This window comes from Ahaetulla prasina, chromosome 8 (assembly GCF_028640845.1).
Source record: "Ahaetulla prasina isolate Xishuangbanna chromosome 8, ASM2864084v1, whole genome shotgun sequence".
In the NCBI taxonomy this organism is placed as follows: domain Eukaryota; kingdom Metazoa; phylum Chordata; class Lepidosauria; order Squamata; family Colubridae; genus Ahaetulla; species Ahaetulla prasina.
The window spans coordinates 32,203,076-32,229,644 of record NC_080546.1 but is presented as its reverse complement, the minus strand read 5'-3'; the positions used below and the strand labels follow the sequence as shown (position 1 = coordinate 32,229,644).

General features: G+C 40.4%; 1 protein-coding gene across 9 annotated transcripts in view; it reads right to left on the bottom strand.

The window, feature by feature from the left end:
• FBXW7 (F-box and WD repeat domain containing 7) overlaps window positions 1-26,569 on the bottom strand; it is a 139,978-nt gene that overhangs the window by 75,159 nt on the left and 38,250 nt on the right. For 6 of the 9 annotated variants that reach the window (XM_058192146.1, XM_058192150.1, XM_058192148.1 and 3 more), the window contains exon 2: window positions 13,541-14,089. In XM_058192146.1, coding sequence (XP_058048129.1) covers window positions 13,541-14,020 — 480 coding nt within the window. In that variant the 5' untranslated portion in view covers window positions 14,021-14,089. Of the gene's footprint in view, window positions 1-535; window positions 600-13,540; window positions 14,090-26,569 lie in introns of all 9 variants that reach the window. The other 3 variants (XM_058192153.1, XM_058192155.1, XM_058192154.1) reach the window with 1 other exon arrangement.

The following is a 26,569-nucleotide window of genomic DNA, read 5'->3' as shown; positions in this document are numbered from 1 at the left end:
GTAATAGAAATATGATCAAGATAAAAGTGCCATAATATACAATTGGAACAGATCACTACATGTTGGCAGACTCTAGCTGTTACATACTGACAGTTGACTAGATCTAGAAATTAAGATCTCTTTATTCAGTATAAACTTTTTAGGATCTTTTCTAGTTTCCTAGAGGTCTAATTAACAGAATCTATTAGAGGAAAGATTCCAGTGAGTGCTCTTTGTTCAAATGAAAAATCTATATAAAGACAACTTTAAACTGCCTTGTTTATGTTCATTTCTTCCCATTCTTTCTAAAGGGCTTCTTGCTTCTTTTCAGAAGGAAGGGCAATTTGTAAATATTTATTATTTTTAAATTACTTTTTATTTTTTAAAATATTTTTAAAGATGCTTTTTGTATTGTTTTTAATTTTGTACATTGCTCAGAGTCATATTTGTGAGATGACCAGCTAAATAAATTTACAAAATAAATTTACTTTGATGTCTGTCAGTTTTTTTTTATCAGTGTGAGAAATAATTCACACAAATTAGTGGATTCACTCACCATGTCTGACTGAAATCAAGAGGAATCTTATTTTTGGGTACTTCAAAGAATAAAGGCAAAAGTTCTGAGGAAGAAAATTGAGATTGTTAAGTTAAGTCCAATTATTATGGTTTGTCTGGATAATTCAGTTCTGCATACAAAACTTTCAACAAGATAGAAAGATAACAATGTCCTCAGATGTCAACATTTTGTGGCTAGATAAACATGACAATGTTATGAAAGCAATTTGCGATTTTTTTTTTCAAAGACAGGGGTGTCAAACTGGCAGCCCGCAGGCTGGATGCGTCATGTCCATCCCAGCTCCATGAAGGCAAAAACTGTCACGATATGTCACGTGACATCAACATGACACGGCAAGTTTGACACCCATGTTCAAAGAGGTTTTCTGGATTCTTAATTTAATGTATAGGCCATTTATTGATAGTCTCTGATCCAAATACTAATCAACCCAATCCTGTTTAGTTTCTGAGTCCAGACAAGTCTAGCACCCGTTCAAGTCAGCATCGACATCTGTTTTCAACTGATGAGATGTTGCATTTTTTTTAGTTCAGTGCCACTGTCCTATACCATCTTAGTTCAATATCACAAAAATATTCCTTATTCAATGTATATATAATTGTATAGACAGCAAAGCTTTTTTCAGTTCTATCTGTACAGAAAATCCTGTACTTCTTTCATTTCTCCTATCTTTAAGACATTTCTGAGAGGGATCATAAATTCTGTTTGTCTTTGATTGATCACATTTTATAAATATACTTTGTGCTGACCAATTGTGCATTGTATCTACTATTTACTTCTCCCTAGGTCTGAAAAATGTATATTAATTTTAAATATTATCTATTTTCATTTTTAACTATTTTATTTCTTTCTGTCTGTTGGCCTTAGGGCCATAATAAAAAATTGATTTGATAGTCCAGTGCGTGCTGGAGAGCATCCTACTAACACCTTTTTTCTTATTATCATAGTTTGCTTTATAATATTTGTGATACATATGTATTATACAATCCTCTAAGCGTCAAGATCTCTTAAGTACTTCATACCTTGTCAACTTTGTTTATACTAGCTGCCCTACAGACCTAAAGCCTACACTATTAGGATTCAGGAACATCTGAAAACCTTCAAATGTATATCAAATAATTCCACTGACATCAGAGAGAGTGATTGAGGGAATAAGGCTGTTGTTCACTTAGTAATAATAATACTGATATACCTTCCAGTGATTCTGGGTGATTCACAATAAATTACAATAAATTGATTTTTTTTAAAATATAAAACAAGACAAGAACAACAGAACAGATGGAATGAAGGGAAAGACCTCACTGTCCTTTACCAAAGGCCTCAGTGGACAGCCAGGTTTTCATGACTCTTCTAAACAACAGCCGAGTGGGGCCCATCTGGATCTTGAGAAATTCCAGAGGGCAGGCACTGGTACAGAAGGTACATTTCCTGAGTCCTGATAGATTATATTGTTTAATTAAAGAAACCCAGAGGACGCCAATTCTAAAAGATCAAAGTGGTTGGGCAGATACTATAAAATAAAGGTGGTCCCTCAAGTAATTAGGCCCTATATCATGTAGGATTTTATAGATAACAGCTGCCACACCCAGAAGCAAACTCACAACTAGTGCAGGTTGCAAAGCAGAACTGTTATATGGGCATATCAAGGCATGTTCACCACTGCTCCCACTGCTACAGTTTGGACTATTTGAAGCTTCTGGATTGTCTGTTTCCAGGCAGCTGAATATGATAAATCTCTCTAGTCAACAGGAATAGTTTTTACTTCTCAAATAGATACTGCTTCAGTCTTTCAAATATTATAATAAAAGTGTCTGAATAAAGGTTAATTAATTAAGAATAATTAATTAAAAAAATAAAAAGTTTTTCAAGCAGTTTCAAATAGACCACTGTAAGATAATGCTAGCAAGAATACATTTAAACTACACATGAAAAGCTTAAATATTCAACAACAGAACAAACTACACTTGTCATCAAGTGTCCATATTAATGACTCCCAACTTAATAGCAATAGTAATAGCACTTATATACAGCTCCCTAGTGCTTTATAGCACTCTCTAAGCTGTTTACAGAGTCAACATACTGCCCCCAACAATCTGGGTTCTCATATTACCAACCTGGGAAGGATGGAAGGCTGAGTAAACCTTGAGCTTGTGAGGATTGAACTCCTGGCAGTGAGCTGAATTAGTTAGCACTCTAACCACTGCGCCATCACCACATGTGATTAGAATTCTCCTTAAAAGCTATGTACAACATTGTGATGCTGATACAAATCTTAAAGATATTTACCAAGTGCTTATGTAGATGTTGTACAAATTGTTCATTTCTGCTTAATATATCTATCTTCATTGAAGAGAGACAAAGTTTCCTGCCTGGGCAGGGGGTTGGACTAGAAGGCCTCCAAGGTCCCTTCCAACTGTTGTTATTATTATTATTAGATTCAAATTTACTGTTTCATATGGAAGCTGACTAAGTGACTTGGAACTAGTCACTCTTTCTCAATGCATTTCATGGAATTCTTGGTTAAAGAAAAGTTGAGGGGAAGGTTTTATACACCATCTTCATCTCCAGGAAAAAAGTGCAATAAATCTATCAAACTTTAAATAGCCAGATAACACAAGACAAGAAAATAGAACAAAGTGCACTATTAGTTGTAAGCTTGTAAAATTTATAAGGATATTGAAAATACACAATTATATAAAATATTCAATATATTCCAAATCCAATGTTTTATTCTTTACACTCAAGTGCCTTGACTGGTTCTATAATTAATTTCAAATATTATCTGACACATACATACAAATACAAATTAATCATTACAGGAAGCAGTTGCCTTAAATTGCTGGCAAATTGCATAAGCATTACAGTCTTAGTCTTTATTGAGTAATGTAAATATTTACTATGTAAATAGTAATCTTTGCTCCAAGAATATTTACTATGTAGTTAGCGAGTCCAAATTCTTTTTACTGGAGAGAATTTAAATGATTCTTATCAATTTGTTTGGATGAAATCTTCAAAAATCAGGACAAATACTCGTTTAAAATGTAATTCCATTCCATTATTGTTATAGTCAAAATCTAAGAGAGGAGGATTATCCATAGTTTGTTACTAATAATTTACATACATATAATAAACAATTACAGGTAGTTCCCATAATTTAGTGTTATGACAATACTGAAAAAAATGGGACTTGCAACCACTCCTCAGTGTTTTGCAAGAGAATCAGGTGATCCATGCCATTTGGTAAGCTGCTGATGAGACACAAGAAGAAACGGACTCTTAACTAAGTGCTATGGGGTTGCTTGTCATGCTGCAGCTTGGAGATCATTCGGGGCAAGATGCTCACAAGCCATGATGTGACAAAAATCCACATGATGTGCAGTACTTCTCGCTGCATTGCAGTTCTGGGACTGCTTGTACAGCACTGTTCAGGGGCTTTTTGGTATGCTGCGCCATGGGGTTTGAGATTGCACACCTCAGTGGCAGTGACAAGTCCAGGGGAAGGGAGAAAGAACACTCAACAATCAAGCCAAGGAGAAAGGTCCACTGGTAGCGGTAGTGGGAGAATACAGTAGGTTTTTTATGATGTTTCATTGGCCAAAAGAGCAGGGATGGAGGAGAGACAGACTAACGGGGAAATGCAGGGGAGGTAGTCCGTTGCCTTGGAAGAATGAAGGCTTGATGCTGGAAGGACTAAGTTGGATCCAGGTCGGTCCTCCCCTAACAATCTACAGGATACTAATACTAATGGATTTGCCAGTCCCAATTAAGGTTGAAGACTATCTGTATTCCATGTTTTAAAAAGTATGGCCACAATTGAGACCAGAATTTCAGATGCTAAGTAAGGCAATTATTAAGTGAGTCATGTTCAGTGATCCCTTTTGGCCATGGTTTTTAAGTGAATCACAGCTGTTGTTAAGTGAACCACACAGTTGTGAATCTGGCTTCCCCTAATGCTTGTCAGAAGCCAGCCAGGGGATCACAAATGGCAATTACATAATCCTGGGACACTACAACTGTCATAAAAATGCCGGTTGCCAAGCATCTGAATTTTGATCACATGCCCCTGGGGATATTGTGACAGTCGTTAAGTGCGAGTAGTTTGTTGCTTTTTTCAGTGCTATTATAACTTTGAATGGTCACTAAACAAATGGTTCTAAGTTAAGGACTACTGTACCCTTTAAAAAATATCAAGAATATGAAAAACAGTACAAATGTTATTTATTCTGCAGTATTATAGATGAAGACATCTAACTGCACCCTCTAGCGTTCGCAGTTGAAAATGGCATTTTAATAAGTTTAGGCAATATACAGCAACCTATTATGAAGTTTTTTAGTAATGTTTTATTGCCTTGTCAATTCATGCTTTTAACCTTCTTTCTTGAAAACTGCCTTGAGTTACTAGTCCATTGAGTGATCCTTTAAATCAGACAATAAATAAAATGCTACTGTACATCATCATCCAACAGAAGGAAAACATTGGCTAAGTTGCTAACCTAAACTGCAGCTTGCTGATAATGGCTTATGCACAAAGGCAATACTATAGTCCAGGGGTCTGCAAACTTGGCTCTTTTAAGACTTGTGGACTTAAACTCCCAGAACTCCCAGAAGACCCCTGCTATAGTCAAATGATAAGGAAATGAATTTTTGGTTCAGGAACCCAACCCAACTGCAAGATCAAATTAGGTTTGTGAATATATGTAGGAGGAGGCAAGTCTATTCCACATTCTTTCCTGATTAGCTAAAAACAGTTGTTAGTCCTCGACTTACTGTACAATCACAACTGGGATCAGAACTGCTGTCTTAAGCCAATATAGTCATAAAGTGAAATGTCACATGGCTGCACTAACTTATTGTGGCAACCCCAGTTCTTCCTGTTGTGGTTAATTTGGAATCACGGATCTTTAAGCAAATAACCACCCCAATTCAAGCCATTCCCAGCTTGATCCCTCCCAGCCTTGAGCTTCAGTAAGATAAGGGGCAGCCTCCAACTCCTCCCACCCACTTAAATTGCTCCCTGCTGTGCCATTTTGGCCACCCAGCCTTGCAAGCAGTCCCAGAACCAGGCAAGCTCTGGGCTGCTTGTCACATCCTGGGAAGCCTTCACTCCCTAGCAAGTGTCATTATTTCTGTCCCCATCCTGCCCCAGCAAGTGGCAGCATTCATTAACTTGCCAGCAAACATCAGCATTCTCCAGGAGCATGGTGCAAAAGGAAGTTTTGTGTACTGTGATGCCTTTAAGCTGCTTTGTGCAGGGTTTTATTTATTTATTTTCATGCCATGACAAGTCAGCAGGACAGGCACATCTCATCATGAGTTGGGACCAAGAAGACCTTGGTGAACCTCAGCAAGGGCAGTAGAAGGGTAGGATGGCAGGGGACCAAAAGGGCACAGATGAAAAAATAGGCAGGACAAGTTGCAGCTACTAAGTAGGAGAGTTGCCAAACACCCAGATTTTGATCACATGAGGTATGAATATGGGGGTGCTGCAATAGCCATAAACTTTGGACACAATGTAAGCCTCATCATTCAATGTCATCATAACTTCAGTCATTGAACAAATGGTTATAAATCAAGGACTACCTATACATACTTTTTCCATGTCATATCTTAATATAAGGGACTAGATTTTTGTTGTTACTTACACTGTGGATCCCTGTTTCACCTTCATAGCACTCGAAATAGTATTTTCGTTCCAATAGCAGGTTCAAATTAATTTCAGTAACTCACAGGCTGCCTCCCTGACATCTTTCCTGTTTGTACTTGGAATAGAAAGGGCGTTGGTTTACCTGAACGCATCTTCTGTCGATTGCAGGGACAGCAGTCAGATTGGGGAGTGACTCCTGTCTGATGACAACTGAGTCTGCCGGTTGAGAAGCTCCTCCTCTTCCTCTTGCCTCCCACTTTCAGATGAAGGAGATACGGCAGACTGGCATGCTGAGCTGAAAAAAACAAGGGGAGACCCCCCGTCCCGCCCCTCCCTGCCTAGCCTGTAACAGATCCCCGGAGGACCAGGAATAAATGACAGGGTGGGGCTGACTGCTGTCCCTGCAATCGACAGAAGATGCGTTCAGGTAAACCAACGCCCTTTCTCTTCGATTGCTGGGACAGCAGTCAGATTGGGGACATGCCAAAGCTGCTACCCTATAGGGAGGGATGAGAAACTGAGTCCGACGGTCCCGGGAGTGGAATAACCCTCTGGAGGACCCTACGACCAAAGGCACATCGGCTGATGCAAACCTGTCCACCTTATAGTGTCTAATGAATGGTGAAGGAGAAGACCATGTGGCAGCCCTGCAGACCTCCTCTAAGGATGCCTGCGTAGCCCAGGCAGCAGAGGTAGAGGCGCTACGGGTTGAATGGGCTGTGATGTGGCGAGGAATGGGAAGGGCTTGAGAGGAATAGGCTGTGGCAATAGATGCCCTAAGCCATCTCCCTAAAGTGGGTGAGGAAACCTTCTGACCTAAAGAGATTGGTTGAAAGGAAACAAAAAGAGCCTCCGATCTCCGAATGGGAGAACTTCGCTTAAGGTCTATCTGGAGAGCCCTGCGAACATCAAGGGTGTGCCAGGAACGTTCTAGGGCATGAGATGGGTTGGGACAGAAATTAGGAAGGACCAACTCCTGAGCCCTATGAAAGGGAGTGTTGATCTTGGGGACAAATGTGGGATCTAATCTAAGGACTACTCTGTCCGTGTGGAAAACACAAAGGTCCGGTCTAGAAGAAAGGGCTGCTAGCTCTGAAATCCGACGGGCGGACGTAATCACTACCAAAAAGACTACCTTATACGTTAGGAATTTCAGGCCCACCTCCCGTAAAGGTTCAAAGGGGGGTTTGGTGAGGGCATTAAGAACCCTAGAAAGGTCCCATGAAGGGAAGCGGTGTAAGGTGGGAGGTCTGAGATTGGAAGCAGCCCGTAAAAATTCCCGAATGAGAGGGACTTGGGAAAGGGAACCTCGAGCCCTGCAAACCCTGATGGAGGCCAGGGCGGCTACCTGCCTACGTAAGGTGTTAGGGGAGAGACCCGCATCTAAACCGTCCTGGAGAAAGTCCAAAATACGAGAGGTGGAAGCCTCAGTGGGAGCCAAGTTCCTCTTGGAGCACCAAGAAGCGAACCTAGCCCAAGTGGCGTCATATATTCTGTTCGTGGAAGCTCGTCTAGCTGACTGTAATGTCCTGATGACGCGAGGAGATACGTCTACTTCCCTCAGGAGGTGCCTGACAACCGCCAAGCGGTTAGCTGAAGCCAGCTTGCTGACGGATGTATCAGGGATCCCTGAGTCAGAACCACCTTGTGAGGCAGAATCCTCCAGGGAGGTTGGACTGATAGGGCTTGAAGATCCGCAAACCAGGGCCGACAAGGCCAATGAGGTGCTATCAAGATGATTTCCGCTTGCTCCTCCAATAGTTTCCTGACTACTTTGGCAATTAAGGAGAGGGGGGGGAAGCGTATAGAAGGCCGGGAGGCCAACTGCTGCATAGAGCATCCACGCCTTCGGCCCCTGGAGAAGGAAACCTGCTGAAGAACCTCGCTGTCTGGGCATTGGCCCGTGTGGCAAAAAGATCGACTTCTGGAGAGCCCAATCGGTTCGACAATTCCTTGAACAAATCCGGGTGAATGCTCCATTCCCCCTGGTCCAGTGTGGTTCGACTTAGCTTGTCTGCCTGGACATTCGCCACCCCTGAGATGTGAGTTGCCTTTATCGATCTGAGGTGCCGTTCCGCCCAAAGGCCCAAGCTCTCCGCCTCCCTCATCAAGAGCCGAGAGTGGGTCCCTCCGAAGCGATTGACATGGGCCTTTGCAGCCATGTTGTCTGTTCTTATGAGAATGTCGTGACCCTGAACTCTGTCCTGAAAGACCCGTAATGTCAGGTGGATGGCTCTCAGTTCCAGCCAATTGATATTGTGAGATAGATCGTGAGGGGTCCATTTGCCCTGAGCCATTTCTGACTCTAGGTGAGCCCCCCAGCCATAAAGGCTTGCGTCTGTGGTCAAGACCAGACGATCTGGTTCTCTGAAGACCGTGCCCTTGTTCACTGCTGGAGAAATCCACCAACGAAGAGACCTCCGAACCTTGGTGGGAAGAACTACTCTGCGAAGGGAGGCTCCCTGCAGCTTCCTTTGGAACGGGAGAAGAAACCACTGCAGGGGCCTGCAGTGAAGGCGTGCCCAAGGGACTATCCCTATGCAAGATACCATCTTCCCCAGAAGCTGGGATAAAGACCTCAGAGGAACAGGGTCCCCTGACGTGACTGACTTGACCAGTGACTGCAAACTGGTCAGGCGTTCCTGAGACAGAAATACTGTGGTGATAGATGTGTCTATGACTGCCCCCAGGTGTTGGATACGCGTCGTCGGTACCAAATGGCTCTTTTCTGTATTGATGGAAAACCCGTGGCTCCTTAAGACCCGAAGGGTCATAGACAGATCCAGTAGGGCTAGATGTACTGACCTGGATTGAATAAGGAGATCGTCTAGATAGCACTGAATTCTGATAGGCAAGGTCCGAAGATGACCTGCCAGAGCAGCCATTATTTTGGTGAATACTCGAGGAGCCGAGGCAAGGCCGAATGGGAGAGCCCGATACTGGTAGTGCCGACTCGCATGACAAAACCTTAGGTATTTCTGATAGGCTGGATGAATGGGGACATGGAGATACGCTTCCGTCAAATCTATTGAGGTAAGGAAATCCCCTTGGCGCAGGCCCTCCAGGATGGACTGGAGAGAGTGCATCTTGAACCACCGATAAACTACACGACGGTTCAGGGATTTTAAATCCAGAATTGCTCTCCATCCCCCCGAAGATTTCTGTACCAAGAAAAGGCGAGAGTAAAACCCCTGCCCCTGCTGGTCCTGGGGAACTGGCTGAATTGCTCAAATTTCCAAGAGGTGATCGATAGCCGATTCCAGCAGGAGCCGCTTTGCCCGATCCCGTGGGAGGGGGCATCGGAGAAATCGAGACGGAGGGGTGGAAAGAAATTCCAGAGAGAGGCCCAGCCGGACCGTCTCCCTCACCCAGGAGTCCGTGGTTGAGATCTCCCACTGGCTGGCAAAGAAAGCCAGGCGGCCCCCAATGGGAAGATCCACGGATTTGTCAGCGGTATCTATGGAATGAGCGACCCCTTCCCCCTCGAAAGGGATGCTTGGAAGGACCCCTCTGACTAGGGTTACCTCACCTATCCTGTGACCTACCCTGACGGGAGGGAAAATAACGCTGGGGTCTGTTACCTGAAGGTCCCTGACCTGAACCTCGAAAGGAACGAAAGGAAGAGCTAGCTGAAGGACGGAACTCAGATCTGCGAGAGAGAGAGGGAAGAACCCTACGCTTATCCTTAGTCTCAATGAGTAAAGGTTCCAGAGAGTTACCAAAAAGCTTATCCCCTTGAAAAGGAGCAGAGGCTAAACGCCATTTATTCTTAGCATCTGCCTGCCAATGACGGAGCCATAATAGGCGGCGTGAAGCCACCGTGGACCCTATGGCCTTGGCTACAAAACGGGAGGCATGCATAGTAGAGTCAGCTGAGTACTCTAAGGAAGCCACAATTTTATTGATGTCCTGATGAGAGCGGACATCAGAAGATGGTAAACGCTCCTGTAATTGTTTGATCCAAAGAAGGGCAGCCCTATTGAAAAAGGAGGCTGCCAAAGATGACTTGACAGACCAAGCAACCGCTTGGTGAGTTTTAACTAAGGAATATTCGGAACGTTTATCCTCTGGCTTAAGGTTCTCTTCCGGAGGTCCAGCCGTGACTGAAGGGGAAACTAATGCTGCTACAGGGGAATCTACCACAGGGACCTGAAGCAATTTAGAAACCTCGGGGGCCAAATTGAATAATCTTCTATCTAGTGCTGAAGGGTTGGGCCCCGAGGCAGGAACATTCCATTGGCGTATAAGAACATCCTGGAAAAGCCTGGGGCCTGGGATCTCCTCAGGTTCCAGAGCTGGTTCCTCAAATAGAGGAATGGAAGACTGACTAGGCTTGGAAACAGAATCAGAGGTAACTGGTGCAGCAAGGCCAGTGGAAACCCTGGCCTTATGCAAGAGAGACCTAAACAGCTGAGGCTTAAAGAGACCTACGAACGAAGGTTGGTCTGGAGAAAGGTCCTCATCCTCAGATAAATCTAAATCCCTTACATCCTCTACTCCAGAAGAGGCCTGGCTAGGAGGAGCCCCAGTGAGAACTTGAGCCCCTGAACGGGCCTGGTCCAAAGTCAATTGAGACTGGCATTCTGATGCACTATTACACTGTGACACCCAGGTCTCTGTTCTACGCTGCCATTCTGTAGCTAGACTCTTTTGAATTGCTGCTTCAATCATGTTGGCAATTTCAGGAGCAATAATTGGTTCTTTTTTAGAACCCCTGGGATCTGCTGTTTCCTCCCCCCCTACAGAAATACCTTGCTGAGGAAGGGGTAGCTGAGATGGAATATCAGAGGAAACCTCCTGTGAGCCATGCCAAAAGTCTCTCATTAATCCCTCCTGCTTTAGCCAAGAGAGATTCTCTATCAGGAGAAAGCGATAAAGGGGCATCTTGCTCAGTGATGGGGACCCCAGGACTTTGAATGGCAGAAGTGGATGGCTGGGCTGTGGCAACAGAAATGGTCTGCTGAGGGGAGGCCTCCTGAAGGGCAGAAAGTCGCACAGCCTTTTCAATGGCCTTCTCAATGGCCTTATGGCGTTTGAGGGCATCCTTATCCTGGGCTGGAACAGATTGCCTTGATTTAGAGGTTTGATGTCTAGAGGACTTGGACCTCTTAGAGGAATGAGATGACTCAGGAGATTCCTTTGAAGAAAGGCCTCTCTTGCGTGATTGATGAGAGGCAGAGTCAGCCATTCTAAATATGGACTAGGCCTCAAAGAGCCACGAGGCAAATCCAAAATGGAGGGAGCTAATTGTCCGATTAAAGCGGCCCTAAACAGAATCCAAACAAATAACAATAATGAGCTATAAGGGGGAATGGGAAAGAAACCCCCTAAGCTCTGTGCCCTCCAAGGAAAATCAAAAGAGAAGCTTCTCACCGTCAGAATAGTCTCCAGAGGTCCTTCCAACGTTTCCAGGCCCCTTTCAATCCAAGGAGAAGAGGCCTGTTTCCCACGAGGCTTCAGAAAGCCGAGGGAGGAAGCCGGTCCCAGGAGCAGCTGCAGCAGGAGCCTCCCTCCCAGCTCTGGCGGGAAACTTGAAAAGAAGGCTGTGAGCAGCTTCCTCGAGGCTTTGGAAAGCCGGGGGAGGGGGAGGGGGCGAAAACCGGTCCCAGGAGCAGCCCCTGCTGGTGCCTCTCTTCGCTGCAGCCAGGATACAGGCAATTACCTCTGCAGAGCTTCCTGGCTTGCCCACGAGGCCTTGAAAGGCCGAGGGCGAAAGCCGGCTTCTGAGCTTGATTCCAAGGCGTGAAAGGGCTGCAGCCTTGCAAAAAAAGACGTCCAAGCTCTATCAGAGAGAAGCCTGCCACCAGCGGGCTTGGGCATGAGCCTTTCTCGCTGGAAAGAGGCCCCCAAAGCAGTTAAATAGGGGAGCCTCTGAGGATAGTAAGGAAAAATTCCTTACTCCTCTAGTCTCTTTCTTTTCCTTTTTTTCTTTTTAAATCTAGAATAATTGCTGGGCAGCTCAGCAAAATGTGTCTTGTCTGATCAGAACTGAGTCTGAAAGTGGGAGGCAAGAGGAAGAGGAGGAGCTTCTCAACCGGCAGACTCAGTTGTCATCAGACAGGAGTCACTCCCCAATCTGACTGCTGTCCCAGCAATCGAAGAGAACTGTTGTGGAACAATTAATCCACAAACAGAACATCTTTACAGATATGTTAAACTACATCTGGCAGTACTACTAGAAGCTACCTACCTATCCAACCATGGCATGCGTAACCACAGCAAACATTGTGATGTCTAGCTAACATACCTTGTTTTTTATTTGATTCTTTTAACTTGTAAAAACTTCAAATGAAAAATGAAAAACTTCACTGACATTGGCAGATCTGAGAATAGCAGACTCTAAAACTGGAACAATTCCTCTTTGTACTTCCTCTTTTTCATGGCAAAGAGTAGAAGGAAAGGTAATCACAGCTGTATACTATATCAGAGATCAGCAACAGGAATCACACTTTATATTTTTGGGGTAAATATGATAATGCAAAGTGAATAGAACAGATTTTTTAAAAACAGGAATTGTTTTGAAAGGCCATCTTTTTTAGAGATGATTCTTTTTTCTTGCTTTTTAAACCTATGTTAAACCTATTTTTGGAATTAATTATATTAAAGTTTTTGGGTACTTCTCATTTCAGAATGGCAGGGAACTAGAATACCAGTTTTAACATATCTGGTAAAAGGCTGGTCTAGAAGACCGTGTCCAATAGATATATGAGTTTGCACTGTGTTTTAAGTGAATTAACCCTTGATAGTAATAATCATCAATTACAATTAAGGCATTTCTTCTTAAACAGCTTAAACCATAATTCACATTCAGATGTTATGCTAGATTTAACCACATCATGGCTTAACAAGTCATCCAAGCAAAATCACAAATAATTAAATTCCTAATTTCTAATATATAAAAACCCAAAATACTAAAATGGAAAACATTTCTTAACAAAACATCAGAATATCAGAAAAAACATATTTTGTTATTCAACCAGGTTTTGACAGACTATTGCACTAGTACTTTGTACAGATTTATAAACAAAAGTAAGAAGTTAAAATATTTTTCTGCAAAATCCGAAGTTTCAGAAATTATGAGAATAAGCCTATTTAGAATTACGAACATTTAGTTCAGAAATTAGAGAAGGAAAAATGCTTTGACGTAAATCTTAGCAGTGATTTTTAAGAAAGCAAGAACAGAAATAGAAATGCTATTTTTATTTAGTTATGGATATTATGCTTTCAAAGAAAAATGTTTGAACAGTGCTACAAATAGTTGATGGTAAATTGAATATATTCATCTTGGGAACTTTACGCTCTACATTCTAAAACTATACTTAAAAGTATTTAAAGTTACTCACCTTAGATTTAATATAGAATGGCGATGACTGCTGATGTATTGCTAAGTCCATGTTACCATTTGAATTTGTGATACTGTTACAATTAGTTTGCTCATCTCTGCTGCTTTCATCAGATTGATCAAAATCATCACTGTCTTGGTCCATTTCTTCTTCTTCCTCCATATCCTCCTCTTCCTCTGGTATGCCAGTATGTTCATCTTCTTCCTCCTCTTCTTGATTGCCAGAATAATCTTCATCTACTTCAATAAATCTGTTGTTGTTTTCTTCCAATTGAGATTCATTTCTATGACACAGTCCAGGTTGGCCTCCACCAATTTCCCCATTTCTTGCAACAACTTCATCTTGTTGTCGTAACTGTTGTTCCTCCTCCACAACTCGATTCATCTGCTCTTCATCCACTTGGCTTGATGAAGTATTACCTCGAATAGACCCACCAGTTCGTCGTCTTTTGCTGCCAACAGATATCAGGTCGTGATTCATTTCCAAAAGCCAGTTTGCTACTTCTTGGACCTTCCCTAAACTATCTGAAGATGCAAATGTTTTTACATTCTGAAAAGAGAAAAAGAAGAGAATTGTCACAATTATAAACTTTATTATACTCTTTAATTATATACATCTAGATATTAAGGATATCTCTTAACACAGAATACTTTTTATTTGTATTTGTATTTTTATTTGCAGTTATATCCTGCCCTTCTCCGAAGACTCAGGGCGGCTTACACTATGTCAAGCAATAGTCTTCATCCATTTGTATATTATATACAAAGTCAACTTATTGCCCCCAACAATCTGGGTCCTCATTTTACCTACCTTATAAAGGATGGAAGGCTGAGTCAACCTTGGGCCTGGTGGGACTTGAACCTGCAGTAATTGCAAGCAGATGCTGTTAATAACAGACTGCATTAGTCTGTTGAGCCACCAGAGGCCCTTCAACTGCAGTATTACAGGCTACTTCTGCTGCCTGCTGTTCGAATCTACCATATTTTTTGGAGTATAAGACGCACCTTCCCCTGCCCGAAAAGTGGGTAAAAATTTAGGTGAGTGTTATAGATAGAATAAGGGCATTTTTGGCCTCCCAAACCCACCGTGCATCATGTTTTCACCACCCCGGCCCCCAGAAGCACATTGCAAGCCAAAAATGGGCCATGTGGAGCATTGCAGTGTGCTTTTGGGGGCCTGGGAGGGTGCAAATGCATGGAGGCCAAAAACTATTTTTTTCTTGTTTTTCTCCTATAAATTTAGGTGTGTCTTATAGTTTGATGCGGCTTATAGTCTGAAAAACACGGTAACCAGGCTCAAAATTGACTCAGCCTTCAAAGTCAGTAAAATAAGGAGCCAGATTGTTGGGAGCAATATGCTGACTCTGTAAACTGCTTAGAGGGGGCTCTAAAGGGCTGTATATAAGTCTAAGTGCTATTGATATTAAAAATATTGCCATAACTGCTCAGGATGTTTTATTATCCAAACTAGGAAATATTATCAGTGCTCAGTTAGATAACAAAATGTCTGCAAGAAAACAACCAAGTTCAGAGAACACCAATATGTATCACATAAAGCTATGAGAGTAGATACTGTGTAGCTATGAGCCTGGACATATATGTATGCTCAGCAAATGTCAATTGAACTGTAAACACATGTTGAATATATTGTAAGAGAACCAATAAAGGAGAATATTTGTAGCTCAGGGTTGAAATGAAAGGTACTCGGTTTCACTAGCACTAATGATATTACCTAGTTTACACTAATGAACACTAATCACTAGCACTGATGTTGTTACCTAGTTTGGTAATGAAACATCAGCAAGAAAACAACCAAGCTCAGACAACACCAAGGACCCCTCATTGTAAGAGAACTCAACACTAGTCCTTTCCTTCCTACTAGGAGAAGTTCAAGCTCAGTCTACTTACACGTTGTCAGAGGCTGAACCAACCAGGAATGGAGACAGAAAAAAATCTCATTCTCCCTCCCTCCCCCTCCCCGCCCCCTACACACACACGTTTACTATTTATTAAATGTTTGTCACACATCTTGTCATGACAATGAAAAAAAAAATGAAACTGTGATGACCATAGCAACTGAGATATTATTTTTGTTGTTCTTCCCAAATTAAAGCTTGAGTTCTATGAGACAAACAAAACTGCAATTATACTAATATTAACCTAATATTAAATTGTTAGCCTTACATAAATAAAAATTAATTTCCAAACATCTGTGAAAAGGAATTAGCATGCAACGTTTATACTGAGAATTCACTCTTTTTAACAAAAGAAAGTAACAAACTGCATACCATTTTAAAGACATTGAAAAATATAAAATCATTCCATGTTTAAGTGAAATTAAAAGTTTATAATAAAAGCATGACCAATAAAATTTTAATGTTATTCTAAATTTATTAAAAATGTAAGTTATATATGATTTTATCATAGTCTGATCTTTCTAAAGGGGATGAGATGTAATAGCAAAGGATGTTATGTCTGCCGAGACCCAGAAGCATTGTTTCTCCATTACTGATCAATATTGTGGAATAAACTCACTTCTTAGATCTGAATAGACTCTACTCTGGTCAACATGAAAAAGTAGAATTGGCTCTTCCTTCAAAGATTAGCATCAAGAATCTGCATTCTACTGTATAGGTAGTCCCTAACTTACAACCACAATTGGAACCGGATGTATTCATTACTTTGAACCGTTACTTAATTATCATAAATCAAGGACTAATAATCCTATTTTGTCCTATTTTATTTTAATTGATATTCTGATGTAGCAGGGTATTTACTATGTTCTACTGCATTACTGTAAAATGCATAGAATATTTGTAAATTGGGTTTTACAAACACTGTGAAATAAATACCGGTAGTAATCCCTAATGAATCATTTGCTGTAGTAATTGACCCCAATCCTAATTTTTCAAAAATATTGAAGAACTGAAATGGCTTGAAAATAAAAGTGCACATTAAATAGTTTTAAAGCCACTTGTCATCAATCTGATAATATAAGCATACTGTATAAACAAACTGTATTCTGTATATAAAAATATAAATGACAGACATTGATAGTTCTCAATGAACTTTTTAAAATTTTATACGTTTATATAAAAGGCATATGTGCTATTAAAATATTTTAAGTTGTAAATATTTTCTTAAATATTCATTTTAAATTTAAACTAAATCTTCAGTTCAAAAGAGTAATTTCCAATAGTCTTCAGGAGTATGAGGCTATACTTTAAATCTTTATGGCCTTTTTGCTTTACTGACTGTAGGAGTAAAATTTGTAGACCTAAGAGAAACAAGATTATGGAATACTAATTTATATTAAGAGGTAATAAAGAACTAGCTATTGACATTTTAAATTGGCTAAGTATATAACATTAGCATAAAACTGTATGAAAATATGGCAGAGACTCAAAGAAATATTGGGATTCAATTCCTCCAGTTAAACCAAACTGTTTTAGAAATTTAGTCGTAATCAAGAAAACAAAGCCAACAGATCTTTGATCAACACAAAAGTACTATTTGATTCTTTAAATTCTGCCCAACCCCAACCCCAACCCCCCACACACACACACAAAACAATATGATAATACGATATAACACTGAAAAGCCAATTAATTTAATTTGTTAACAGGAGATGTAGCACCAACTGATCCACTGTAATGAGAATAATGCTATATTTGAACAAAAAATAACAGTTAAATAGCTAATGTATGATTCTTTGGGAGATGTTATGAAAATGTTTTAGCTTGCTATAGTATACTACCACTCTTGTATTGCTAAGTTTTGTTCCCTAATAATATACAAAAGTAATATACTTTTATTCACTGAATTTCTCTTGCGTATGCAATGATTTGATTTCAAATTTGATTTCAAGCTAGACTAAAAATGAGAAACATCACATCAGATGCATTTTTGCATTACTCCACTAGAGGGTAGCTCTTTCTGCTTATTAAAGTAAGTGACATTATTTTAAATAAGCTTAAAATGTAACTGGAATCATCAAGTAAGAAACCTCTACAGCCTCTACAGTTAATGTGTTATTTTAAAATAAATCTTTCATTCTAATGAAAACTAAATAATGAGTATACAGATCTCAGAAGTATCTATAAAGAAATCTTTCTATACATTTGTTTCCATAAATGTTAAACTTGTCTTAGATTGCCTAATTCTAAGATTATCTTAATTACATTAATATCTATTTATTCATGAAATAAAGTTTCAGCAGCTCAAATCGCAGGATGTTGTGCTGGAGATAAGACATTTTTTGTTAATTGCTATCTAAAATTAGAATACAAAGAAAGTTCAAATACATAGTTACTAAGAAATAGAGTTATTCTATCAGAATTACAACCAATTCAAAAGTCCAAATTCCTAATTTTTTTTCTATTCAATTTGATATATCTGTTTTGGCTAAATCTGGAACATATAGCTTCTATATTTCTAGGGAAAAAGTATTCAAATTTAAAGACAACTATAGATCTTTTTTCCAGTTTCCTAATCAGAGTTACTTAAAAATTAGTTTTGCAATTAAGAGACCAGGAAGATCCAGGTTCAATTCGTGCTTTTACTTCACAGAATAAAAAACCTACACATAATCCTTGACTCATGACTGGTTGCTTAGCAACTGCACAAAATTACGATGGACCCCCCAAAAATGCTATTTACAACACAGTTCTGAAGTTATGACATCTCTCCCCACAATCATGTCATCACATTTGGGCGGTTTGGCAACTGGCCCACATTTAGCACCATTTGTATCACACCCTGGTATACATGACTATTCTTATACTTTTTTCTGAACACCTGCATTTACTTCCAGTTTCTGAAAAAAAAATGCCCCATAGAGAATAATGAGATCACTTAACGACTACTGTGTTCACTTAGTAACTGCCAGAAAAAAAGGTGGAAAGTCAAGCCTGGTGATGTTTTATGACTAATAATTCCCAGGCTCAATTAAGGTTGAAAGTTGAGGACTACCTGTATTACTGTTTTTCCAATATTTTGGTAAGTCTTGAATAATATTTTTCAAGAGCATGAACAAGTTGAAATTGTGTTTGGAGAAGAAGGTAGAAGTATGAGTATAGAAACTAACTATTCTGGAGCGAAGTTTGCAAAATCAGGTCTGCATTTCTCTCAAGTGACCAAACATATATTGCTAACCGAGCAGGTTCAAGCAAGAAGTGCTTTTTACTAGTTTAGACCGGTATGTGTACTTGAAACTGAACTGGAATAGATGTAATTTCAATTATTCATGGTAACATCATTAGGTTGGACTGATGTAGTTCACTCACTTTCATATCATCATAGACAGTCTAGCTGAAGAAATTGGGGAAATGCCTATGCAGGTTGGAAAAGGATGGTTTGTTTGTATGAGGTATAATAACACAAATGTGACCCAAGCTTAATCAGAGGCAAGGCTTGCCTAGTTCAACATCCTTTCTCATGCAAGCTAGATGTCTGTAAGAAGAAAAAAAATGTAATAGATTTTTCCCATTCATAACTCCCTGAAGAACACTTCCAATACTAGTATTATTTTATGTTTATATATATACATAAAAATGCCCTTTCCACCTCATGGATGGTCTGTGTCTGCCTCAATCTCAGGTCTTCTACCAGTAGGCTGGGCCTTTGAGAGTTCTATGAGGTATCTTAGCTGTTCCTAGCACTGCGCTCTTCAAGAGAGCTCTGATAAGCCACTCTCCCAGCTTAGGAGTCAAATCCCAAGTGCTCCTATTACCACTGGGACCACTTTCGCCTTCACATCCTCTCCACTCATGACTCTCCTAGTTCATGTGTCACTCTCATATTTTGAGGTAGGCAGGTGAAGCGTATGGGGATCTTTGCCCAAGGACCCTTATTGGTAAGTTAGGTACCAGAAGTGATTTTGACCACCACCCCCGGTCTCCTGAATCAAATGTGGCACCCAAACCACTACACTATCCAGCCACTACCAGTAACTATTATTTGAAATGATAAAACATTACGTTGTAATAGCATGTACTGTATATATTAACACATATAACTGAAATATATATAAATATTTCGTAGGTAGTTTTCGTAGGTTTTCACGGGTATAGGTATGTAGGTCTTGGCGTATTTGGATCTTTTCCCATGTAAGGTTGAGGGTATCTTGGCGATGTTTCGACGAGGTCTCACTCGTCATCTTCAGGCTGGTGCTTATGGCTTCGTGCTTGTGTGAGCAAAGCATGGTTGGAGCTGCCGTCTCTCTATAAATACTGGTGCAGAGGTACAACACAACCTACCACCCAGGATGTTACAGCACAAGAATCAGGAGATCATATTCCCAGAAGGGGCCTCTGGTGGCTCAGACTGGTAGGACAGTCTGTTATTAACAGAAGCTGCTTGTAATTACTGCAGGTTCCAGTCCCACCAGGTTGACTCAGCCTTCCATCCTTTATAAGGTAGGTAAAATGAGGACCCAGATTGTTGGGGGCAATAAGTTGACTTTGTATATAATATACAAACGGATGAAGACTATTGCTTGACATAGTGTAAGCCGCCCTGAGTCTTCGGAGAAGGGCGGGATATAAATGCAAATAAAAAAAAATACTCAGGACGTTTCCAGGAAGCCCATTAACACTACAGGGGGTCACATTCCCAGAACTCAGGATGTTTCCACAGAGCCCATTAACCAGGTCGTTACAACACAAAAGATTAATGGGCACACAACTAGGACCACACCCACATAGGATGCTACGAAACAGCCAACTAATCTGCAAACACCCACTCCACCTACCAATCAAGATGCAACCACACAGCCAACCAACCCACTTACAGCAACACTCCCCACCTCCCCACCAGTATTTATAGAGAGACGGCAGTTCCGACCACACTTTGCTCACACAAGTACAAAGCCGTAAGCACCAGCCTGAAGATGATGAGTGAGACCTTGTCGAAATACTATATTATATATTATTATATATAATCAAACCATTTGTTATGTCATGTACTAATTAGTATTAATTTACAATTATGTGAATAGTATAGTATAGTGTAGTGTAGTGTAGTGTAGTGTAGTAGTATAGTAGTATGGTACAGAACAGAACAGAACTCAAAATAAAACACTCCTAGTCTGACTGGACATTCCAGAAGGCAATTCTTTTTAATTAATATGTCACTCTATTTCATTCTTTCCATCCATTCATCCACAGGACTGTTTCTACTTATTTTCCCAAATGTTTTTTCCTACTTTCTCTTTAAAGTCTGATCCCATCCTTCCTACAGATTAATAGTGTTATCTGATGTCAGGATTCATCTTTAATACAGAACTTATATATGTACTTTATACCCTTTAATGCATGCATTTTAGAATTCCAAATCAAAGGGTCAGCAAAAAAATAAAACATGTAGATTAATTTATATTCTACCTTCCTGTATTTCATTCAGTAATTTCTTTCCTCTGTGAATCAAATAATATTTAACATTAATGGTCAAATCACAGAATAACATAACATAACATAACATAACATCAGAGTTGGAAGGGACCTTGGAGGCCTTCTAGTCCAACCCCCTGCCCAGGCAGGAAACCCTATACCATCTCAGTCAGATGGTTATCCAACATTTTCTTAAAAATTTCCAGTGTTGGAGCATTCACAACTTCTGAAGGCAAGTCGTTCCACTTATTAATTGTTCTAACTGTCAGGAAATTTCTCCTTAGTTCTAAGTTGCTTCTTTCTTTGACCAGTTTCCACCCATTGCTTCTTGTTCTACCCTCAGGTGCTTTGGTGAACAGCCTGACTCCCTCTTCTTTGTGGCAGCCCCTAAGATATTGGAACACAGCTATCATGTCTCCCCTAGTCCTTCTTTTTGTTAAACTAGACATACCCAGTTCTTGCAACCGTTCTTCATATGTTTTATCCTCCAGTTCCCTAATCATCTTTGTTGCTCTTCTCTGCACTCTTTCTAGAGTCTCAACATCTTTTTTACATCGTGGCGACCAAACCTGGATGCAATATTCCAGGTGTGGCCTTACCAAGGCATTATAAAGTGGTACTAACACTTCACGTGATCTTGATTTGTTTATGCAGCCCAGAACTGTGTTGGCTTTTTTAACAGCTGCTGCACACTGCTGGCTCATATCTAAATGGTTATCCACTAGGACTCCAAGATCCCTCTCACAGGTACTACTATTGAGCAAGGTACCACATATACGGTACTGGTGCATTTTGTTTTTTTGGCCTAAATGTAGAACCTTACTTTTTTCACTGTTGAATTTCATTTTGTTAGATAGCGCCCAATGTTCAAGTCTGTCAAGATCTTTCTGTAACTTGAGCCTATCTTCTGGAGTGTTGGCTATTCCTGCCAGCTTGGTGTCATCTGCAAATTTGATGAGTTCCCCATCTATCCCCTCGTCCAAGTCATTGATGAAGATGTTGAAGAGTACTGGGCCTAAAACAGAGCCTTGGGGTACTCCACTGCATACTTCCCTCCATGTGGATGTAGTTCCGTTGAGGACTACACGTTGAGTGCGGTTGGTCAGCCAATTACGAATAAAGGTTCACAGCTAACAAAAATAAAGTACCAGTATATAAACATCAAAATTCTTTTAGTAAGAAAACTAAGATGAGGTAAGTGAATAGGATAAATGAATACAGCAATTTTTTTATGGAAGATGGGCCTGTAGAAAAGTGATAAATAGATAAAATTACTGAGACCAAAATGTAAAGTATATTATTACCATAGAACTATGGTAAAGAACACATAAAAATTATTCTTCTGACTGTACATCATCTTTATATTTAGTAACAGCTGAAACAGCAATATAGATGCTTCACGGAACTAATTAGATTACTTTCTGTTTCAAGGTAAATTGATATATGCACTCCAAAGAAAAGAACAGTCATAAATGCCACCAATTTAATCTATTAATGTAATGAGATTTAAACTTTCCAGATGAATGAAATGAAATGAGGCCAAGAATATATTCAACCATTAACACGACTAAAACAACATTATTTCTTATAAATAAGATTTTCTGCCAACATATAACTGTTTTACTGTCCAGAACAATTTTGGTTTTATTATAATATATAATGTAAATGCACATTTATGCAGGCTTTAAAAGAGGAACCCAGAATTCACAAGCAGCATAGAAAAACTTTTTAGGAACAATAATCCATCTTTATAGTTAGATATATGTAAAACATTTTTATGGCAAAAGAAATAAAGACATGTGCTGATATGAAGTGAAAGTCTTAAGTGATCCACGTCTTGGCTTAAAATAAACATTCTATAATTTCAAATTTCACTTTTTCAATACATGTAAGAACGTATTTTAGCAATGGTCTACATATTTTAGCTACCAAATGTTCACGGAGTGGCTGTGGATGCCGGCACCTCGGTACAGTCAGCTGCAGATGTGGCTGTCTGTCAGGGGTGAATCATTGGCCCCGATGGAGAAGGTACGCAACTTGGGCATGCTCCTGGATGGTCGGTTGTCCTTTGAAGACCATTTAGCAACCGTCTCCAGGAGAGCATTTTATCAGGTTCGCCTGATCCGCCAGTTGCGTCCCTTCCTGGACCGGGATGCCTTATGCACAGTCACTCATGCTCTCGTTACCTCTCACCTGGACTACTGCAATGCTCTCTACATGGGGCTCCCCTTGAAGAGCACCCGGAGACTTCAGCTAGTTCAGAACGCGGCTGCGTGGGTTATTGAGGGAGCGGCTCGGAGCTCCCACATAACACCTATCCTGCGCAGACTGCACTGGCTACCTGTTGTTTTCCGGGTGCACTTCAAGGTATTGGTTACCACCTTTAAAGCGCTCCATGGCTTAGGACCGAGCTATCTACGGGACCGTCTACTGCCGGCCTCTATCTCCCATCGTCCGGTACGTTCCCACAGAGAGGGACTCCTCAGGGTGCCGTCAGCCAAACAGTGTCGACTGGCGGCCCCCAGGGGGATGGCCTTCTCTGTGGGGGCTCCGACCCTGTGGAACGAACTTCCCCTCGGACTTCGACAATTACCTGACCTTAGGACCTTTCGCCGCGAACTTAAAACTTATTTATTTCATATGGCTGGACTAGCCTGATTTTTATCTTTATTGGATGGGTTTTTTAAATTTTGTGATTTTATGGGGGAGTATGTTTTTTAACATTTGGGCATTTAAATTAGTTTTTTAAGGGATGTTTTTAATTATTGTGTGTATTTGTATTTTATCTGCCTGTTCACCGCCCTGAGTCCTTCGGGAGAAGGGCGGTATACAAATTAAAATATTATTATTATTATTATTATTATTATTATTATTATTATTATTATTATTATTATTATTATTATTATTATTATTATTATTTAGAATAGAAGAAAAAACAAACTATTTATTGATATAAATCTAGTTTCTAGTTTATTTTCATATCTTTTGTCTTTTTTGTGTATGTGCTTTCTAGTGAAGAATGTTTGCTTGCTTCACTAAAAATTGTTGCAGTGTCCCTAATGTAGTCTTTTTTTCAATCTAATAATATTTTTTACTAGAACAGATTCCTCTTCCCCTCAAGTTGCTTTCAGGAGATTCCAAACAGGCCAAGATTCCTCCACATATCACACAGTTGCTTTGAAAAAAAATATGCTTATCATGCTATTTCTTGGGTGCATAAAGAGCTTCATTTTTAAATCACTGCCATTACAACAAGTCATTAGGGAAAATTTTTCTTTCTCCCCATCATAAAATCAATGTCCAGAACATATTTCTAGATTGAAATTCTGAGGACAGTATTGTGGTCCGCCAGCAGCCTGCGGAGCTGGCAGCTGAGTCGGACAATGAGGAGGCTGGGGAGGACAATGGGTCAGTCCTGGAATCAGGGGAAGGCCTGGACGAGAGCTCTGCGTCAGAGGCAGAAATGGGGCCAGGGCCATCTGGGAGCGATGTGTGGACTCCAGAGCCGCCAGAGGCAGACAGCAGAGAGGCAGAAGAACAGGCAGAGTGTTGTGACCCAGGTTCCTGGACCCGGACTCCTGGACTCGGATGATTCAGAAAGTGAGGGAGAAGACCTGGCCAGCCCTGCTTCTCTTGAGCCCTTTCCCTCCCTGGCACCCACTCAAAGGGAGGAGGAGGGGCCGGCAAAGCCTGATTCCATGGAGCCTCCTTCTGATTTGGCAACGCCCCAAGAACAGTTTTGGAGTGATGCAAGGTTACGTAGACTTGATCGGCGTGCGCAGCAGCGGAAGAGTTGGGACAAAGCCAAGTCATAACTGTCATGCCGTGACATCTGCAGAGACTATAAATAGGAGGCGGGACTTCCTGGTTTTTTGTCTTGGACAAAGTAATGAATTTGGGCGGGCAATCTGTATCAACGGAGGGAAGAATATATTCGTGAGTAATTCTGGCCTTATCTGTAATTTCCTTGTTATCTCCAGAAACTTGGCAGGCCCGTGGGTAGACGTAGCCAGGACATTTATATATATATAAATAAATCAGAAAAGGAGGCCTCTGACTGACTCTTTGCTGGGAGTATTGGGGGAAGGGAAACAGAACACAGAGCCTGTTCCTAGTGCACGCATGCGAAGAGCTGCCAGAAGGCAAGAGCAGCTAAAGCAAAAAGGATGATTTGGGAGTCAGGCCAGGAGATGATTGGCCCCTCCCATAAGGCTTAAAAGAGCAGCAACAGCTCTTGGGTTTTTTGTAGGAAAGCAATGTTGCTACAATTGTTTCTTGTCTCCTGTTTCTGAACTTCGTGGGGTTCTTGCCAAGAAAAGCCTCTGGCAGGATAAGGCTGAAGGATTTTTTTATGAAGGACTTTGTTTTGCCCTTAATTTGGACTAAGATGAGAATGAAGTAATGCTCAGCTCTTCTAATAAAATATGTTTGTTTAGGACTGATTGTGTCTGGTAATAATTACTTGGGCCTGGGTCACAACAGACAGGATTTCAGGGAATTTTTCTGACTGAGCAGCCTGGTATATAAGTTTTAAAGATCCTTCTGAATACTGACGAACCATATAGAATAGAGTTAACAGATAAGAGAAAGAAAATCGCTTTTAATTGCACAACATTAGTAGACTCTTCCTAGCAGATTCAGTGTTGGGTCTTCATATATTGGGACACAAGGTAATGCAAAAAAGAAACCTAGAACAACATACTTCATAATTGTGAGACAACCAACGTTTCCATTCTACATTATGATAGGAAAGCCATAACACTAGAGGACAATAATTATAGTGCACTACTTACAAAAGGGCCATTTCAGCAGAGATTGAAGCTAAAGAATGTGTTTGTGAGAGGAGAAACAGTGAAAAGGAAGAAGCCAATTATTAGTAAAGGTCAGGACTGAATGTAAAAGGAAAGCCAGATTGGTGTAGTGGTTAAGGTGCTGATCTGGAGACTGAATTCTAATTCTGCCTTAGGCATGAACCACTCCTCTCTATGTTGCTATAGGAAAATGAATATTCTGTCACAAAGCATTATTTTCCTTTAGGAAAAAGTCAGTCCTAGCCCAATCTCTACCTTTTTCAAAAATGCAAACACATTTGTTTTTCAGTATACTTCATTTCACCTGTGTTTCACTGCCAATATAGTAACAGTAATATATAAGTTACACACATATGTGAGTCATTTGGCACAGACTCTGGAACTTCAGAAGTTGATGAAAATTGGCCCTGACAATGAAGTGAATGTGTCCTCTTACAGAAAGCATACTAAACATGTGAGCCATCATACATTATTCAACAAGCATAAAAAGTTGCGTGGTGTCAGAAAACTTGCTTTTACTCACTACATTTAGCCATTTTGTTGATGCATTCATTTACAGTTATCTAACTATACTCTGTTCCCAGGATAATATTTTCTGAAGTATATTGTAAAGAATAGTAATTCTTTTTAAAATGCAGTTGAAATAAAATACTGTAATCATTGTGACTTTGTTTAGAAGGCATTTCAATTCATCTTCCAGGAATCAAGACAGGATTGAAGAGAAAGAAAAGTAGTGTGATGCCTTAAAAATATACTACACCGTCCCCCAAAAAGGAAAAGCTTGAAGCCATTAAGACAAAATAAAAATATCTATGTCACCTGTGTAATTAT